The sequence below is a fragment of the Formica exsecta genome, unplaced genomic scaffold (assembly GCF_003651465.1).
Source record: "Formica exsecta isolate Colony F162 unplaced genomic scaffold, ASM365146v1 scaffold295, whole genome shotgun sequence".
NCBI classification, from domain to species: domain Eukaryota; kingdom Metazoa; phylum Arthropoda; class Insecta; order Hymenoptera; family Formicidae; genus Formica; species Formica exsecta.
In genome coordinates, this window is record NW_021850207.1 from 358,214 (window position 1) to 378,813 (window position 20,600).

General features: G+C 34.1%; 3 protein-coding genes across 5 annotated transcripts in view; 2 read left to right on the forward strand and 1 right to left on the reverse strand.

Moving 5' to 3' along the window:
• LOC115237488 (START domain-containing protein 10-like) overlaps nt 1–3,458 on the reverse strand; it is a 10,860-nt gene extending 7,402 nt beyond the window's left edge. For both annotated transcript variants that reach the window (XM_029810563.1, XM_029810564.1), the window contains exons 1-8: nt 2,925–3,458; nt 2,688–2,840; nt 2,433–2,606; nt 2,215–2,362; nt 1,980–2,132; nt 1,777–1,901; nt 1,578–1,700; nt 1,289–1,424 (exon numbers count right to left, since the gene is read on the reverse strand). In XM_029810563.1, the coding sequence (XP_029666423.1) occupies nt 1,317–1,424; nt 1,578–1,700; nt 1,777–1,901; nt 1,980–2,132; nt 2,215–2,362; nt 2,433–2,588 (813 nt within the window). In that variant the 5' untranslated portion in view covers nt 2,589–2,606; nt 2,688–2,840; nt 2,925–3,458 and the 3' untranslated portion in view covers nt 1,289–1,316. The remainder of the gene's footprint in view (nt 1–1,288; nt 1,425–1,577; nt 1,701–1,776; nt 1,902–1,979; nt 2,133–2,214; nt 2,363–2,432; nt 2,607–2,687; nt 2,841–2,924) is intronic.
• A 143-nt stretch (nt 3,459–3,601) lies between these two features.
• Nucleotides 3,602–7,915, forward strand: LOC115237485 (cysteine--tRNA ligase, cytoplasmic). Its single transcript, XM_029810558.1, has 10 exons — nt 3,602–3,777; nt 3,990–4,170; nt 4,321–4,663; nt 4,746–4,886; nt 4,987–5,197; nt 5,262–5,737; nt 5,835–5,979; nt 6,061–6,269; nt 6,355–6,726; nt 6,852–7,915. The coding sequence occupies exons 2-10, from the start codon at nt 3,992–3,994 to the stop codon at nt 6,981–6,983; spliced, it is 2,208 nt and encodes a 735-aa protein (XP_029666418.1). The 5' UTR covers nt 3,602–3,777; nt 3,990–3,991; the 3' UTR covers nt 6,984–7,915.
• A 2,822-nt stretch (nt 7,916–10,737) lies between these two features.
• Nucleotides 10,738–20,424, forward strand: LOC115237486 (endochitinase). Of its 2 annotated transcripts, none has more exons than XM_029810559.1 (10): nt 10,738–10,804; nt 15,336–15,416; nt 15,578–15,907; nt 16,112–16,334; nt 16,477–16,600; nt 16,833–17,030; nt 17,108–17,189; nt 17,442–17,653; nt 17,731–17,919; nt 18,146–20,424. In XM_029810559.1, exons 2-10 carry the CDS (start codon nt 15,344–15,346, stop codon nt 18,269–18,271), a joined length of 1,557 nt encoding a protein of 518 aa, XP_029666419.1. In that variant the 5' UTR covers nt 10,738–10,804; nt 15,336–15,343; the 3' UTR covers nt 18,272–20,424. The 2 variants fall into 2 exon arrangements, with proteins under 2 accessions (XP_029666419.1, XP_029666420.1); XM_029810560.1 differs by lacking the exon at nt 10,738–10,804 and adding an exon at nt 15,095–15,113.
• Nucleotides 20,425–20,600: the final 176 nt, after the last annotated feature.

Consider the following 20,600-nt stretch of genomic DNA (forward strand, 5'->3'; position numbering starts at 1 on the left):
TGTATAATATTAAATCTTTTCTTCTTAGATAATTTTTGTTAATAATTTATAATTAAATAATATATATATTCATTATTTATAATTTATAGTTAAATAATACATATTCATTAATATTCAGTGAAATATGTGTATATATACTCTACAATATATTTCGTAAAGTATGATTCAAACTTCACGAGCGTTAGCCTCTAAAGAATTTCTGCTCACCGATTATTTAATAATAATTTTATCAATTGTTAGCATTTTTGACATCTAATTTGTCCAAATCATTTAATTTTGCCTTGGTATAAATTTTAATGCAAAAATTCTTTTAAAAATATGCCGTTGAAGTTTGACAGTCTTACAGAGCACTTTGTATTACATAAAAATGTAATATATAACTAAATTAACGAAACTCAAATTCGAGAAACTGCAATACTATTTTCGTTTTATATATACTTTGCATTCACATCTGTCCCTACACATTTAATATACCCATAAAAAAATAATTGAGGAGACTGCGAATAAAATCTATTTAGAATGATAAAGAGAAAATCTGGAGTATATCTGAACTTCTTATCCATATTAATTTGTTTAATCGTTTTACTTAGAATTTGTGTAATATTTAGGTCTTTAAGTATCTGTATATAGAAGAAAAAAAGGTCTCCTTTTATGTAAAAGCGTTCTCTTTCCGATAAATGTTTCATATAATTCTAATAAAAATTAATTTAAATCTCATCAAAGCATTTAAAAATCTCTAACTATTCTTATGTTTTCGATACTACAAAAAGTTGCGATCACTTCGTATGTGTATATATATTAAGAAGAATTAATATAATAAATAACAATTATATTATACGTGCAATGCACAATATAGAAGACAGACCAGATGGATGTTTCCTTTGTTATTATAAAAAGAGTTTCAAGTATACCTTCTATATTGTACGATATATCTTTATTAAATTTGCGCGCTTTATCAACACCAACAATATAAACCTGACTTGAAATTAGTACCTAATGCAAAGCAGGCCATCAATACTTTTTTCTTTGTCGATGTTTATATATAGTTACGTTCGCATATACGCGCAAGGCGACTTCGCGTATAATAATGAACGTGAGTTTTAACGTTATATGCATTAAAATGTATAACATTATAATTAGAATTTATTATATAAGAAATACGCAAATCGAACTTGATAATTGTACAAATTGTTTGTTATATTTTAGTTATTTAATACTGTAGCTCTAGAGAGAGAGAGAGAGAGAGAGAGCTTTCCGTTATATATATTCCGTCTTTACTATTACTTACCTAAAAATCCTTACGACCCTTTATTAAATTAATCGCTTTCCACCGCCGTAGATTCCTTAACCGAACTTTCCCTTAAGTCAGATTCGTCTACATAATTATATTTCGAATTCTTTTCTTCTTCTGCAGATTTTATACACTGAAACGAGTTAATAACAGACAATTGCGTAATTGAAGCTTATGTATACCATAAAATAAAATTTTAAAGACTCTTTTAAAAGAGTTGGTATCTCTACACAAAGTATAATTTGAGTATAACTTGGAAATGTAAAATATAAGAGGCTATTCTTACTTCTTCAATACGTATTCTAGGTGCCATTATTTGTTCAGGACAATGCCATGGCCTATAATTTGGATTATTAAGTAATTTCCAACTTGGATAATTCACAGAGGCCTTGTGTAATCGTTTCACCATCTACAAAAATAGTTTTACAAGGAAATATGTATATTTGTAACTTAAATTTGATGTATTTCTTTATAAGAAATCTCACTTTGGGAGCAAATATTTGCGTAATTTTATTAACCAACCACACAGGCAATTTACCATGTGGGTCTGTATGCGATACATAACCGAGCTCGGAACCATCTCCGTTGCGTGAAGGCCTTACAATATAGCCTTAAATATAATATATATTATTTTTAGACATATATATATATGTACTGTACAAAATATTAACTAGTTTCAATATCTTACCTGTGAGGTAAGATGTTGCTCGTACAAAGTGTTTTCTAGGTGGATAATCTTTATGATAAACGGAATGATTTATTATCAATTGTTCTATACCAGTATCTAGCCAAGATCGTTGCAAGACAAAGTCTCTATTTTTTAACGGAGATGGGCATGCCACTAAAATTTTTGCAGTATGAATAGAGCAAGATTCCTGATATATGGATCAAATGTCAAAAATGTATGGAAACATAGTACTCACTGGAGTAATAACCAATATCATTATTTGGATTAAAAAATCCTATATCTTTTGATTCAATCATATGAGTGTCCCAAACTTTCCTATATTCAGGATCATGTAAAACGTCATATAACGTTTCTGGCGAAATGTCGGAAAAACGCGTTCTAATCTGTAAAATTAAATTGCTCCTATATTGATTGTAAAAAGTACAGTTTATTTATCAATAAAGAATAACTCACTTTCACCATTTTAAAACTAATTCCTCGAACGCATTTTGTCCAAACAGATAAATCAGGTTTGTTATAATCTAATTTCCAGTCATTATTATCATCGTACAATTTCTTTAATTTCTCAAAATCTTTATCTTCTGCGATTTTGACAACGCCAATATCCATTGTAATGTAGAGCAATGTCTAAAAGCATAATATAATATGAGTTATATATAAATATATAAAAGTATTTCTATAACACACTAAGCCAAAATTATTATTTACCTGCTATTGATTACAAGTTTAATGATAGGCAGGCAGTACTATCATTTTTTTTTTTACTCAGTCTATAACAACTCTACAATTTCACACAATATTGCATATTAGAGAAAGGTTGCAGGGATATTCAAGATATATAACAATTCTCTTGTGTTTCATCTGCAAAGAAAAATTCATCATTTATATATGCTGTATACTCTTTGTCAAGATTTAAATCGATAAGAAAAAGAAAAATACACGTACATGCTTCAGTTATTTCCACGGTTTCCTCGTTCGTTTTGTGGAATGTGACTGTGAATAATAATCGAGTCATATCACGCGTCCGGTTTAAAAAGCTCTTTATCGCAGGTGATAAAGAGTCGAGGCAACCAAACGCTCTCGAGCGTGCTTCGCCAATAAATTATGGCGATCATAGGTTAATTCTAAATGGCACGTATAAATTAAACATCTTGCGGACATTGGGAACGGGTGACGAGTTTATGTCTGTAGAAATTTCAGGTAACATATTTCTTCAGTCAACGCTGACCTCCTTACGCTTGACGTCCGCTTCGAATATCGATTCGATCGAACGAAATTTACGGACGCGAAAGTTTCACTGTCGGCGGCTGCGGTAATAAACGATAACGACACCTGCATACTCGTTATCGCGTGCCATCAGATAAGCACGTGGACTTCGCTATCAGAGGCTATCATTGTCGTTTTTAGGCCGCTTGGCACGTTGACAGTCGAACTGTCATTATCAGCCGGTACAGAATGAAACCACGAAACGTAAATTGCGTGAAGTACACGCGATATTGAAACGTCATAATTACACATCGTTGCTGATTGGGTATCTGTTAGGAATTTTTCGACGCATCTTCGAACCGAGGGCTAGTAAATTCAACGCAAGTGCTCAAAAAGATCATAAAGTTTCCTATCTAGTTAGTATATAAACGAAGGAGTAAGGATGCACGCGATCATGTCATCTGAGCACTGATCAGCGCAATCAAGTGCAACTGAACTGGTTATTGTATATTAGACACGTGTTATTAAATTTGCACACGTATTATTAGTTTCTTTCTAGTTTGTTTTAGAAAAAGTATATTATATATTGAAGGTAAATTAATTAATTGTATATTAATTGATAATATATTAGTTTTATGGATAATATATTAGTTAAATTAATTGGCAAATTTATTAAGAGAAATATAATTTGGATTTTCAAGTTTTCCAAAATAATGTTAATTATGTTAGTTTAAGTTTATAAGTTACAAGAAAACAAATTGTATTTTTGATTTTAAGTGATATATTTTATGTTCCGTAAACTAGAAATGGCTAAGAGATCACAACCAGCTTGGCATCTGCCAGATAGGAAAGATAATACCGTACTACGGTTATACAACAGTTTGACCAGAGAAAAGGAAATATTTGTCCCACAATTTGGAAATCGGATTCTGTGGTATAGTTGCGGACCTACTGTTTACGATGCATCACACATGGGCCATGCAAGGTATTAAAAGTATTTTCATAAACATAATTTCTTCATTTGTATCACTTGTGCTTAAATTTTTAATAATATCATCTTTATACTTTTTTTTGATACTATTAAAAATGGATATACGAGAAAGATATTTATATGCAAATGTTTCCTTTGTTATAGATCATATATATCTTTTGATATTTTACGTCGTATACTGTCAGACTATTTTGGATACGATGTTTTATATGTGATGAATATTACTGATATAGATGATAAAATTATAAAAAGGGCACGGCAAAATTACTTGTATGAAAGATATGTAGAAAAAAATCATGATCTTCATAGTATATTGAATGATACAAGAGAAGTAATGTCTACTTTTGAAAATACTGTAAGAACTACAACTGATCCTGATAAAAAGTGCATGATGGAGAAGATGCTATGCAAAATAACAAAAGCTATTGAAGATCTGGAAAAAGCAGTTATAGGAAAAAATGAGAAAGAAATTATAGAATTTCAAAAAGTAATGTTTAATGCAAAGAATTTTATAAAATTATTTTTTATTAATATAAATAAATAAAATATTAATGTAACATTTTGTATAGGCATTGTTGAAAGAAGTTAAAGATCCTTTAGCTGATTGGTTAGATAAAATAAAAGGCAATACTGTTATGGAGCATTCAATATTTAATAAATTATCTAAACATTGGGAGTCAGAATTTCATAAAGATATGGATGCTTTAAACGTAAGAGATTTCAATGCAATATTAAAACAAATAACGTCTATTTTTTGAAGATAAAGTTAATTTTGATAATAATCAATATTATTTTGCAAAAATTATTCAGGTATTAAGACCGAATGTACTGACAAGAGTTAGTGAATATATCCCTGAGATAATAGCGTTCGTACAAAATATAATAAACAAAGGACTTGCTTATGAAAATAATAGATCAGTGTACTTTGATGTAGGCAAGTTTGATAAACAGGAAAAACATTCTTATGCTAAACTTGTACCAGAAGCATATGGCGATACATCAAGTTTACAAGAGGGAGAGGGTAAGTTTAAATCATTATTCTTTATAATTCTTGATCTTTTCTAGATTTAATTTTTTAATTTAAGGTGATTTGAGTGTTACGGAAGATAAACTCTTTGAAAAGAAATCAGTGACAGACTTTGCACTTTGGAAAAGCTCAAAAGCAGGTGAACCATGGTGGGACAGTCCTTGGGGCAAGGGACGGCCTGGATGGCATATTGAATGCTCAGTCATGGCTTCTGAGATTTGCGGAGAGAGCTTAGATATTCATACAGGCGGTGTAGATCTTAAATTTCCTCATCACGATAACGAACTCGCACAAGCAGAAGCGTATTTCGATAATTCACATTGGGTCAGATATTTCCTACACTCTGGTCATTTGACTATAGCAGGTTGCAAAATGTCAAAATCATTAAAGAATTTTGTAACTATACAAGATGCTTTAAAGAAGCATTCGGCGAGACAACTCAGACTTGCCTTTCTTCTGCATTCATGGAAGGATACTTTAGATTATAGCGATAATACTATGAGTATGGCCGTGCAATATGAAAAATTCCTTAATGTAAGTATTTTTATTGTATATATATTGTGTGAATCTAATTCATATTTCAAGTCTATAATATTTCTATATATCTATTAAATAAAATTAATGCTTGCAGGAATTCTTTTTGAATGTTAAATGTCAAATTAGATGTTTGGGAACGAAAACTACTATTGATAGTTTCACTAAATGGTTTCATCCGGAAATAGAACTCAATAAAAACTTTTATATTGCTAAGCATTCTATACATAAAGCATTGTGCGGTAAGTGTTTTTATATCTCGATTATATCTTATTGATTGATAGTTTTAAATACATAATATTAAAAAAATGTGTTTATTACAGACAATATTGATACAAGAACTGTTCTCGATATAGTACGAGAACTTGTAGCAAATTGCAATATTTATATGAGTCAAAATAAAAATCCAAATATACTTCTCCTTAGGGATATTTCTGTATATATTACAAAACTGTTTATTATTTTTGGGGCCATTTCTTCTTCATATGATTCTATTGGATTTCCAATTGATGATGAGGCAGTTGGTGCAAATGTAAGATAGATTAATATATCTCGTTTATCGTCGAGAAATTTTATATATGAATTTATATACATATACATAAATTTTCTATTTTCAGGTTGAAGAAACTGTTATGCCGTATTTGGAAATTTTGGCTAATTTCCGGCATAAAGTTCGAAATTTCGCGAAAACTTTGAAAGCAAGCGATATCTTGCAAGAATGCGATATACTGCGCGACGATACCTTGCCGAACATTGGAGTGCGGTTGGAAGACAATGAAGAAGACTGTAAAGTAAAATTAGTTAACAAAGAAGAATTGTTGAAGGAGAAAGAAATGAAGAAGAAGTTGGAACTCGAGAAAAACTTGGAGAAAGAAAAGAAAAAAGCAGAGGCTGCTGCTGCTGCAGCAGCGAAAGAAGCACAGAAAAAAATATCACCGAATGATATGTTTAGATTGGAAAAAGACAAATATTCTCAATTTGATGATAAGGTAAAAGCATTTTATTTATCAATATGATAGATTAGATTTATATTATGTTAATGCTTGCTTATATTCTGGTGTTTTATATAATTTATATATATTTCTATTCTATATATAGTTCTATATCCTTATAGGGATTGCCAACGCATGATGCCGAAGGTAAAGAACTTAGCAAAGGTTTGCTTAAGAAGTTGCAAAAGCTACAACAAGCACAACAGAAACGATATAATGAATACCTAGTTTCAATGCAGAACGGTTGTTTATAAGATTTTGTATGTGAGAATTATCTAAATGTGTTTTGTACGCAAGATGTCTACTTTATGTCTCGACAATTGAATCATCATTTTGCTATTATGAAGATAATAATTATTTTCTCGCATAGAATATTGAAATTATTTACAAGTTTATACAGTTTATTTAAATGTAATTTTTCACGTGTGTGTGTGTGTATATGTGAATATTTGATATTTGAGTTAATTGATGTAAAACTTTAAAGCTTTGTTCTAAAAGCTTTAATTAATGAGTTCGAATTTAAGTGCGTTTCTATCAGTATCTTCTTTACAATTAAGTATTTTCAATTATTAAATTACTTTCAAATCTTTTTTTTAAGTAATCTATTTATTTTTTGTTTGTAATATTTATATTAAAAAATTGCCACACGAAAATAATGCGCGAAATTTCATACAATATTATTTTAAGTTATTATTATACAAAATAAGTTAGCTTTATTTAGGGAATTGTATACTTTTAATATGCATTATAATAAGTATAAATATGCATGGCTTTATATATTAAATAAATATTATATATCTTTCAATCACTGGATCTTATATAAGTATACCTTATAATCTTACGTATAATCGCTAACTATATATATTCACTATTATATTTAGACTTTTAAAAAAAGCATGTTAAATCGATACTCGAATAGTTTCGAAGATGATATTTTGTTTAAATTTGGGATTTTTTAATTGCAATTTAAATAATATATGCCGTAAGAAAATAAATGGCACTCGTGTATCGCGCGCTTTGTAATATATCTGTTATAGTTGGAAAAAAGAATGCTTCAATATCGAAACTTTCGACAGCATATTCATATTTAATGTATACATAGTATATATGTACATCGGTATATCGTGCCGATGCGATTCGAAACTGGTCAAACAAAATAAATGTTACGCGTTTTCACTCTGCCGGATGAATTTGACGCGCGGTGTTGTCCATTATTAAAACATAATACCCCTTTCATAACGAGAGCAAGTCGACAGTGACAGCTCCGTAAATGCAAAGGCGATATAATGCTCGATTCGCGTGGCGAAGCGCGAACCCGATATTCATCCCATATTCGAAAACAGTGAAAACCCGCGAGGCAGGCGAACATACACAGGTCGACCCGTCAGTCGCTTTTCCAACTTGCCCGTAAAATACGCATCGCCTATCCGATAATAACGATATCCAGTCCCGAAAACACTCTCGTCGGAATAATCGGGAGGAAGCATCCTCCTATCCCCGATTACAAATTATGTTTCCGGACTGGAACGAAGCGGTATTAAATCCATTCCCGCTGAAACGTTCATTCTTAATCGAGAAAGTTTAATGTGATATCACGTCATATTCGCGTTTATATATTTATGTCATCGCTGTTGCTTGTACAACAAAGCATCTCTCGTACAGGTACCTTGCTTTAGAATCGCACAAAGCTTTTTTATCGAAAGCTTCATCGATAGCTTCTATTTATTGTACTCAATTTTTAGTTATGTGTCTAATTTTTAATATTGGCATATATATTATGTATGTATATATATATATATATATATATACTCTTAATTATTTTGCACTCTTTGAAGATTTAATTTATCTATAATTCTATTTATATTTAATTTTATCTTCTATATACATGCTTTTTGTCATAATTATAAAAATATTGTATAAGCATATTGAAAAGCATTTTCTTTATGTTAAATAGCCGAATTTTTTTGCCAATTGATATCGACGAAACCGTGATGCCTTTTTGATGTACATCGCTTCGTTTCCTCTCTCTCTCATCGTTATTCGCAGCAATGTGTAAAAAACACAAATCGATATTAACAATGCGTGACGGTTGACCAAAAAAAAAAAAAAAAAAAAAAACCGGATAACGATAAATATCATTAATAATTTATTTACAAGAGATAACCTCAATTCTCATTAACGTAACCGAGATAGGAGAGGAACGTAAAAAACGATATCGTGAAAAGAAAAAGAATTTCTCATACAAGACCACACATATGTGCGTTGACATGACTCTAGAGTGTCGTTCACGGTATGTTTACGGTATGCATGACATATATGCATATGTACGTACCTCATGTACCCGGTGGACGGCGAGCCGCACACTCAGCTCTTCTTCATCGCGCGTCCCGGTCTGCCTAGCCAAACGTCGATCGCGGTGGCCGCGTCGAAGGCGAAATGGCAATGACGCGTCGTGCGAAGAAACGAAAAAAAAAAAAACTCGAGTATGAAGTCAAGAGAAGTGAAAAAGCAAACAGACTCCTCTCACGCGTGATCTGTCCCCGCTTTTCACTCTGCGATTTATCGCGTGAATGGACACGTAAATTTTTAGTGACAAAATCAAACATCCCAAAATCCAAGAATCTCCGATCTCCTAAGTAACACCCAAATGTTCACGATTATATGTAGGGTCTCCTGGAGGACATTGCCGAATGGTCTTTATTAATTTATAAAATTTATAAAATCCATAAGAATCATCTTTTTCCTCTAACAGGAAAAACCAATGAGAGATTATTACTTACATTATTGCAACATTTTAAAATTCCATTACTTTTGAGAGAGAGTCTCTTTGGAAAAATAATTTTTCAATTTCTGGAATAAATCGCGAATTGTCTAGAAAAATGTTTGTAAATTGCTCGTATTTCAATAAAGATATAAGATTAGCGATTTCATGCAAGACGCTCGAACTTTAAAAAACTTTTACAGCAAAAGCGATTGCATCCGATACCCGATATACATATAATAAAATACCTGTGTATATTATTGTATAATAAAACTGTCTAAAAAATGTTTAAAAGTCAAAAGTGCTTCAATAACGAGATAACAAGCGTTTTGGATAATATTTTATCATGGAAGTTGAATAAAACTTGTATCATATCAGTCCTAGCTATGTAACTCGTGCAAATTAGCTTGGATCTTAAAATACACAACTGCAAAAATTGCTGCATACATATTGTTAATTTGTATTAATCTCTTTTTTAAAACTTAAATTTAAGGATTAATTATCAAAGTATCAATATATCGCACAAATATCGAAAAGAAAATAACTTGCATCGCGACGCAAAATTCTGCTTGGATGTCAGGTATGATGTTTCCATGTCGATAACACGATATCTCAAAATAACGTGTCATATAAAATATATTTTATTGAATTGATGACACGTATTGTGCAATTTCAATTCTTCTCAAACATCCATTCATAGATTTATATGGTACGTTCCAAGGCCGGTGTGTCCTTCGCTTTTGAGATTTCTGATTACAATTAAATTTAAATTCCGCAAAACGACTATTATATCGAATATTATTAATAAAGAAAATTATTTTATATGTATATCAATATATCATATAAGAATGCGATTTCCAAGTTTTTTACATTTTGCGAAGTTTTGTATAGCATAATTATAAAAGAATACATACATCAGTTTAATGCGAGATGTAACAATCGATTATCAAAAAATTTGATTATGACTTAATATAAATTTAGGCAGCGAAGAGCATTTCTCTCTCTCGGAGAGGACGAGCACTCGTGTAGTTAGAAAATTAAAACTCTCTTCTTCCCTTTTGTTCGTGTTGATTTGCGAGAACGCGAAGTGACAAGTCGCCTCGATGATGGATCGAGCATTCACTCTGCAAGACGATATCGTCCCTCATCTCATCGGTGCTCCTGGACGTCGACGGGAGGCAGAGGGGTCGACGAACCAGCCAATCATGCGGGGGCTTGTGCACCTGAATTCTAATGAGGTCCACCTGGGTATATATGAGCTTAAGCTCGCTGCTTCGACCATGCTTTTTCCGAGGTGATCTGCCCGTTGCGCAGGTGAGTGTCCCTTCTCTTCTCTTTTCGCTTTCTTTTCGCAAGATATTTAAGGTATTCTCTATTCTGGAACATCTTTAACAACAAACATCTTCAACGCTTATTCTCGGACATAAACCTTTTCGTGAACGAATCGGTGTAAAATCGGAACGATAAATAATCGATAACGAGCGATAGTCCTTAGATATTGATTAGTCAGTGGATCGTCGTATCATTTGCTTAGTTTTATTAAAAAGTTAACGAGCTTCTAGGATTAACAAAAGAGATTGTTAATACTTAGGAATATTACGAAGGTACGTACACGATTGAACATGTATGTAATAGAAAAATTATTATTTTAATGATTTCTTAATAATTTTTTATTTAATTTTGCTTAAAGAGAAGTTGTATATCTTTTATCCATTAATTTTCAAGTAAGATTGCTGCAATCAATTTTACTCTCGCTTATCAAAATACATCTTGACTTCAAATACTTTTCGATAATCTCTTTTTACGTATCCTAAAGACACGTTATTCCAGGACGCATATACAATTATATTTTCGTGCGCGTTACATAGGTCGATCATTAGAAAACAATTTACCGTCGCATTTGTCATTTCGGACACCTCTTTTCATCAAGTCCCGCAGATTTCGTTATTGATAGTGGTTTCATTATTGATATGAGAGGGTATCGTAAAAACCATCAGGCACATCTTACCGGGATCATTGACACGAGACGTTTACCGAGCGTTCACTCCTCTTCGTCATTTCTTAATTATTTTATTTTTCTTTCTCTCCTCTCTCTCCTTCGTGGAGACCGAAACGAAGGTCAACCCGTTGCACCTACGCCGAAACTGAAGAGCCAAACTTGACAGCGACTCGTTAAATTTCTGTCCCCTGTTTTTCTTTGTTATTTAAGAGAGCCGCTTTTGATCGTTTGTTTACTTACACTATTATTGATTATTGATCGCTCGACGATAGGCAAAGATCGATATTTTTATATTTCGTTAAATCTATCCGTCACGAATTCTGGAGTGATTCTCGTCACTGAATATGTGACACGTCGTTTCTGTTATTATATTTTTGATCTCTTTCGCAAGAGATTCGATGACATTCCAGATATTTTGATCGGGGCCTCTCGTGTGGCATAGGCAGAATTACCGTTCTTTTGCTTCCTTTTCGACAGTCGAAGGTCAGACCGGAGGTGTGCCCACGTAAAGTCACGAGATTCTGCGGGCTATATTACCATAATAAAAAAGAAAGGAAAAAGCCATCAAGCGATTCTCTCGTAAGAGTTCACCGTTATCGATAGACGAGCGACGTGATCGACGTCGAATAACAAAACGTTAATTAACATCGTCCAGTCGGCTTAAACCGTTACCTTGCCTCTGACAAAGCGAATGACGCGATCGTAGCACGCGAGGATATTTCTAACGACATTTCCTTCTCTCGATCTATTTATCTACTTGATGATGCGCCATTATTCAAGTACGGATGTCGCCCGTATCTCTTTGTTTTTCGTTTGCAATTTTTTCGCGCATTGCAATCAATGTATATAAATAAATGATAGATGTATTAATTATGTATTATTTACGAAATTATGTAAAACAATATACGAGTAGCAACAACTAGTCTGACAAGAGAATTAATAACTCGAAAAATCACAAATTCCATTAGCTAATCAGGTTTATCAGAGCGGTTTTCGAAATCTGTATTTCTTTTCGATTAGCACCAGCGTTTCAGAGTTAAACGAGATATCGTAGTGCGTTATAAAAATATTCATTTTAACAAAACGTTCAAGAAACTCGTTTCGCTCGATGTTCGTATGCAAAGAAACGAGTCGGAACAGGAGTCGCGGTAACTGATGCATCGCGCATCTTAATTCGCAAGATGCGCGAGGATCCATTGGTACGCCCTCGCGGACGTACGAGAGAGGACGCATCTCGCACAATGCGTTTCAGCTCGTTTATTTTTAACCATCACACACCGTGACATTACTACGCCTCTTTATTTCGACACGCGATGGTGGTCGTAGAATTCGAAGGACGGTCTTTGATTTCTCCCAAGAGGCTTGCCATCCGCGCGCGCAGTTTTCCCATCGCCAAATTCGGATCGTTATTCGATGCCGGTCCATAGAAAGAGAGAAAGAGAGAGAGAGAGAGAGAAGGAAAAACTAAGACGGGAAAGAACTTGGACCAAGATTTTACAACTTCAAAACATCGTCTTCCCCCTATGTTAACCGTGGCTTCGGTCGTTAATTTTACTTATCGCACTCGTGACAAACTCGTAGCACCGGTATTCGGTGACCTTTTGTCGAACGCGTCTCTTTTCGAGATTAAAATAATTCTATACATAGATCGTGGAATATTTTATATAATTATTATAAGAAAAGATTGTTTTTCTCAGCGTGCGGGCAAATCTCGCGTCGCTGAAACTTTCGGTTGCTTTTCTTGCGAAGGAAGTTATAGTCACAAGCAATTGCGCAATTTGTGACGCGGATATAAGCCTAGGATTTCCCGGAGTACATTTTACAATGCCATTATATTGCCAGTCGTAATTCTGTTTCCTATGCCGGGTGAAAATTGCAAATTCAGGAAATTCTCAGAACATTGCCGGAAGCAATTTTTTATTTGGTTCCTCTGAAAACGTAATATCTCGAATATGATAGCAATGTCAATTACGAGATCTTACAAGGAATGAAGGAAAAACTAAGACGGGAAAGAACTTGGACCAAGATTTTACAACTTCAAAACATCGTCTTCCCCCTATGTTAACCGTGGCTTCGGTCGTTAATTTTACTTATCGCACTCGTGACAAACTCGTAGCACCGGTATTCGGTGACCTTTTGTCGAACGCGTCTCTTTTCGAGATTAAAATAATTCTATACATAGATCGTGGAATATTTTATATAATTATTATAAGAAAAGATTGTTTTTCTCAGCGTGCGGGCAAATCTCGCGTCGCTGAAACTTTCGGTTGCTTTTCTTGCGAAGGAAGTTATAGTCACAAGCAATTGCGCAATTTGTGACGCGGATATAAGCCTAGGATTTCCCGGAGTACATTTTACAATGCCATTATATTGCCAGTCGTAATTCTGTTTCCTATGCCGGGTGAAAATTGCAAATTCAGGAAATTCTCAGAACATTGCCGGAAGCAATTTTTTATTTGGTTCCTCTGAAAACGTAATATCTCGAATATGATAGCAATGTCAATTACGAGATCTTACAAGGAATCTACTCGACTGAATTAGCAGAAAGTTTTAATCGTATATGATTGAATGAATATCGCACCTCGCGCTTTACTGGAATTCGCGCGTTGTTTTTTATTTTTTGCACAAGCTGCTTTTTAAACTATGCAGGAATTAATTAAATGCAAGAATTAGTTGAATAACGTTATTGTGAAATCACAATCGACATTTTTGTGCCTGGTCATTAGTTTCATATCTCCTTTAACTCAAATTTTGTATTAATAGCTATATATTATAGACTAATCCAATTACGGGACTCTCGGAACCGTTACTTGCTTATTCGCTTAATCCTATTCAAAGATAGAATCGATAGATTTGTTATAAAATAGAGGAATATATATATATATAATCTTGCGCGAAAATGCTTAAAATTTTATTGATTATATATAAAGCAGTGATTATAATATGTCCGTCGTAATAGCGTTCACGATTGGAAGATATATATTTGTAATAAGAGAATACCCCCCTCTAAGAGAATATAGTATGATCGATTTTGTATAAGCATATAAAGATTTATAAGTATCTCTATCTCGCTGAATTCTATTTTACATCATAAGTAAATGGATTTTGTATGCAAGGCATACTGATAACACGATATCGTAATTTAGATGAATATCAAAATTCCAGTCAATCGACAATGATTCTTCACTTAACGGTCGATCGAGAAATTGCATGTATCCACGACATATTCTTACGGCGAGAAATTACGTTAAATTAATAACGTGAGAAATTCTAGCGGAAATACACATAGACACACAGATATATTTTTTGGTCGCGCGTTTTATGCACGAATGAGCCGAGCGTCATCATCATGGTAAACGTTGCAAAAAGATTTCACGATGGTGTCAATGTGGTGTCATCGGAGAACCGGTCCTTGTAGATCATTCCCCTTGGATACGACGATACCTCGATAAATCGACTGCTTTACGCTCCAAGGAGTTTCCGCAATGGCTCGATGAAGCGCTTCGATAACTGGCCGCGATGCAGAAACGTCTTGAGTGCCGAACAAATCGCATCAAGTTTATAGAATACGCGACTTTAGAGTATATTTTTGTGTATAGAGAATCGAGTTTCTTTCATTTTATTGTAATAAAAGAAATATATATATATATAGTATATATTTACCTATTTTTACCAATATTAAAATAATATTATACCAATCTTTTTAATAAAAAAGAGAGCTTTCAGCAAAAGTTAAAATAATTGAGTAGAGTGTAATTTTAAAAACTCCATTTCACAAGCTCAATGCATTATTTAATATTATTTTAAAAAACCGCGTTCTATATATGTCTTTTTATTTAATTATAGATTTCAAAATGACGTCCTCAATGGGAAAGCTGTTGTTTTCCCTTCCTGTCTTCCTGGTACTCTTGGCGTACGGTGCAACCGGTGAGTTTTACTTCCAATGATAAGGTAAAATTAAAAGTTGACGAAACTCATATCACGAATTAATAACGAAGACAGATAAAAAACTATTATTATATTCCTTGTGCGATCGAATAATGATCATAATAATTAAAAAAATTTTAAATACCGTATTGATATTTCAGAAGCTCCAAGGCTGGTGTGCTATTTTAGCAATTGGGCTATCTATCGTCCGGACGTAGGCAGCTATGGCATCGACGACATCCCCACTGATATGTGTACGCACATTATCTACTCCTTCATCGGCGTAAGCAACGTTACTTGGGAAAAGCTTATTCTCGACGAGGAACTCGATGTTGAGAAAGACGGCTTCAACAAGTTCGTTGCTCTAAAGAAGAAGTATCCGCATATAAAGACTCAAGTCGCCATCGGCGGTTGGGCCGAAGGTGGCAGAAAATATAGCCAAATGGTCAGCGTGAAAGCCAGGCGTGATTCACTCATCAGTAGTATTGTTGGTGAGTAATTTATGCGCAAAAACGTGCTTCATTTATAAAATTTATCATAATAAAAAGAATAATGAAACTATTGAAATGTGATATATGTATTGAGAAATTCAAGGTTTACCTTACTCCGCGGTTTCTCCTGGAAGAATCCGCAGATATATGGCACCTCTCGTTAATTTAAATAAAAAGAAATTAAATTTCTGATTTTGCTCGTAGATTTTATGAACCAGTACGGCTTCGATGGCTTCGATCTTGATTGGGAATATCCGGCTGCTACCGATAGAGGCGGCACTTTTAGCGATAAGAACAACTTCTTCTACTTTGTCGAGGAGCTAAGGACGGCGTTCGACAAGGCAGGAAAAGGCTGGGAGATTACTATGGCAGTGCCGATGGCCACGTTTCGTCTCAACGAAGGATATCACGTGCCAGAATTATGCGAGTAAGAGTTGCCTCTCGTTGTAGAATAATATTTTTAATATATCTATAAAATATATACGCGCATATATAAAAACCATGCGTGACGTAAACAGCTTCTGTTTTTAATATATTTTTTCTGAATAAGTATTATTCAATAATTGCAGACTTATCGATGCCATCCACGTCATGGCGTACGATCTTCGTGGCAACTGGGGTGGATTTGCCGACGTCCATAGCCCGCTTTACAGGAGACCCCACGATCAGTACGCCTACGAGAAATTAAACGTGGTATGTTTCCCACATTTTTTTTATCGATGAAAGCACATATCAATTTTATATTTTATATAACACACATAATTCACTACGTTGACGCAAGAGACTACGCATTATCGTGCTAAAAATAACGATAAAATTAATTATGTAGTTATTTTAGAATTTTTAATTTATCAGTAATAAAGTATATCAGCAATTATATGTCTATCGATCTGTATGCAATATGCAATCATTGTCATTATTTTAGCACGATGGTCTCCAACTCTGGGAAGACAAAGGATGTCCTGCCAACAAGCTCGTCGTAGGAATCCCGTTGTACGGACGTACTTTCACCCTCAGCCAAGGCAATAACAATAAAAAACCTGGAACTTACATCAACAAAGAAGCCGGTGGCGGTGCGCCTGGCAAGTATACCGCAGCTAAAGGATTCTTGGCTTACTACGAAGTAAGTGATTAATCCCCGAAGGACTGAGGAAATCGAACAAAGCGCATTGACCACGTTAAAATTTATTAAACTTATAGATCTGTATGGAACTCCAAAAACCGAACAACGGATGGACGAAAGAGTATGACGATGTAGGCAAAGTACCTTATATGTACAAAGGTAAGTTTAATTTTTACGGATGTAAAAATTTTGCGGAATAGCTTTTTTCTGAGAACTTTGATAAATAAAGTATGGAAAATCAATTCGTAAATATATTACACATGTTATGTATGTAAAAGACATATGTATAAAGCATATTTTATCATTTAGTACTAAATTGTGCGATCTCTCTGTATAACTCTTTTTAATTTTAAATCTAGCAGATATCGCTTTAGTTTAAATTTTTAATTATCGATAATTCTTAATTCGCAGATACTCAATGGGTCGGTTACGAGGATGCTGACAGTATTGTATACAAGATGAACTTCCTCAAGGAGAAGAAGTATCTTGGTGCCATGGTCTGGGCTGTCGATATGGATGATTTCAGAGGACTTTGTGGTCCTGTGAATCCCCTCATGACCACAATTTATGATGGCCTGAAGGGCTATACAGTGACACCTAAGGATTACAAGACAACGCCCAGGGTAAGATAGTATAACACAAAAAAATGCAACTGCAGAAATGATAATCTTTACAACCTAATATAATAATTTATTTATAGCCCGAATGGGACAGGCCACCCAGTACTCCAGCATCCACGGGTGAGGACAAACCGAAACCCGAACCCACCAAGAAACCCGAATGGACTACCGAAACGCCTCGTCCTACGGTGCCTACTTTAAAGCCAGTCGATGATGACAAAGTCGTCTGCAATGGTCAGAGTATCATCCCCAGCAAAGACTGCGCAACGGTTCGTAAAACATTTTCAAATCAACGATATTTTGATTGATAATCATTATTTAAGTGCTACATGTTTACGGATTCTTGATATTTGAATTCTATCATTAGATATCAAAAGAGTATTTCCTTAAAATGGCTCGAGAATCTTCGTAACGTGAAGCTGCAAACTGTAATTCGTTTGCATCCGACGAATTCGAGAATGAATCTCTTGCGTGATAATTGTGTACATTTTACAGTACTATATCTGCGACCACGACAAGCCGATCAAGGCACGATGTGGCGTCGGCTTGATCTTCCATACCTCCAAGCTCATTTGCGACTGGCCGGCCAATGCCAATCGTGAGGAATGCAGAAATGTTTGATCCACCGCGATTTGGAATCTGCCGATTTCAATCATCCGGCATTTCATCGATTCATAAATCTTGCGAGTTTAAAAAGCTTGTAGTAATAATCTCATACAAACATCGTTATGTTATTATTTGTTGTTGTGTGCGAGAGCGCGTGCGTTGTGAAATCAAATGTATCACTTTGCGAGCTATGATAAATCATACGCAGTTTATCAAAGTCTGGAAACTTTCTTAAATACAATTTCCTGTTTATAATTCTTCTCTCATAGTGCAAAATTTATTTAATAAAATAAAAAGTTGGAACTTAAAAAGAGAGAAAAGCTCGAAGAGTTCTAATTATTTTTGTTTTTAATAATTGAATCAGTCTAGAGATGATAGCTCGAGATCATTATTTGTTAGAAGAGTATATGATGTTTCTAAAAAAACACTATTTATATAAAATTTTTTGTATTTTTGGAAGATTTCTAGACCGTAATATTCATTATATAATATATCAAGAGTAACACACACATTTTTATTTATATGTATGACAAAATGTATAAATGAAAAATAATGCGTATAAATGAAAAATAATTTAAGAATTTCTTAACAAATTAATCGTCGGTTCGCAGATTCGTTTGTTCAGAATCGAAGAATTGTCGAATTTTTCGCGCGTCGCGATACAGAGTCGTTTCTTCCTTTCCGCCGTTATTGGCGGTAACGTGTGAAAAAAATGTGCGTTGACGTTAACAATGCGTGACGGTTGGCGCAAAAAATACGCTCTCGAATATGAAGTCAAGAGTGGTAAAAAAGCAAACAGACTTCCCGCTCGTAATCTGCCCCTGTCTACTAAAGCTCTCCATTCGCGTGATCCTCGCACGTGAATGAATACGTAAATTTTTAGCGGAAAAATCGTGTTTCGTGCTCGACACCCCAGAATCCAAAGATCCCGAGTCTTGATTGACACCTGAATGTTCTCGTATGCATATAGAGCCACCCTCTGCCGCGTGATCTTTCTCTCTCTTTCTCTCTTTCCTCTTTTTTCATCCCCTAAATTCTGTCCATTCTCTCCTTCTTCCACATTCTGTGTTATGTCGCTTTTATCCGGAAGCGGAACTTGGTAGCTGTTATAATTTAACGAGCACGTTTCTTTCTCCAGTTACCGCGGCATTTGCAAGAATGCACACTGGCAAAGCCCACGTTTCTTTTCCTCCTCTTCTCTTGTTCTGCATAAGGCAGTTTCTTCTCATTCCACGACAATCATCGCGTTTTTTCGATCAAATAATGCGGCGAAAACGAAGACAAAAAAAAAAGTGAAAAAAGTCGAATGTGCAAACGAATCGATGACGCGTTTCATGTGTCAGAGGGTGAGTGACGCAACGGTTTCCGAAAATTAAAATAGCACCCTGTAGACTATAATTCGGACGACAGTCATTGGTTCGGTTTTCGCGATTCTCAACAGCCGTTTCCACGGATTTTTCCCCAAAGAAAAATTCACGAAAACAGTTTTGTTATATTCCCATGTAGAAATCATAAAAAATCCACCCAAGGTGATCGACAATAATTGTATTTAAAAATATTATATATTATATATTTTAATGAAAACAGAGAGAAAGAAGATATTAGATCGTGAAGAGAGCGAAGAAATCATGTTCAAAGATATAGCAAATGGATATATGGTGTTCGTAAATGTTAGAATTTTGCTTCTAAATTATTTATGCTTTGGTAATTTGGTCTTGATGCTTAAAGCGCTAAAATTAATTAAACTGTCATATCAAAAGAGAGGCGCGCGTGCCGACACAATATCATCCGAACGACGTATAAATAATGTATTGTTGTTCGCGCTTCTCGGGGCTGGTAACCCCGCGTCCGCTTTTTGCGACCTGATGGGGTACGAGGGGGCATCAGGGGGCGCCGAAAGAGGCCACAGAATCCACTTTTATAACTCCATCGACAATTTTTCGGTTACCCTCTTCACTATTTTCGATGGCATGCGCACCCGGCGCCGTACACACACATACATATTCTTTATCGTTTGATTTATCTTCTCCGAATATGGAGGAGTGATTTTCAGCGCTTTTCCAGTAAATAATTTCATCTATTGTAGTAACGAGTCTATTTTACCACCGAGTATATCGATTATCGGTGAACTGCTTAAATATACGATTGCTTTGCAGCTTGCGTATAGATTTGCATAACTATGATTTTACTGATTGTGGGTTTTTTTCAAAAATCTATATAAAAATGTATCACATAATATTAACTTTAATACATATTATTAATTTTTAACATATTAATAGCGATTGTATAATAAAAAAATGCTTTTGAAGAAATTAATAAAAGTATTTAAAGCATTTATATATAT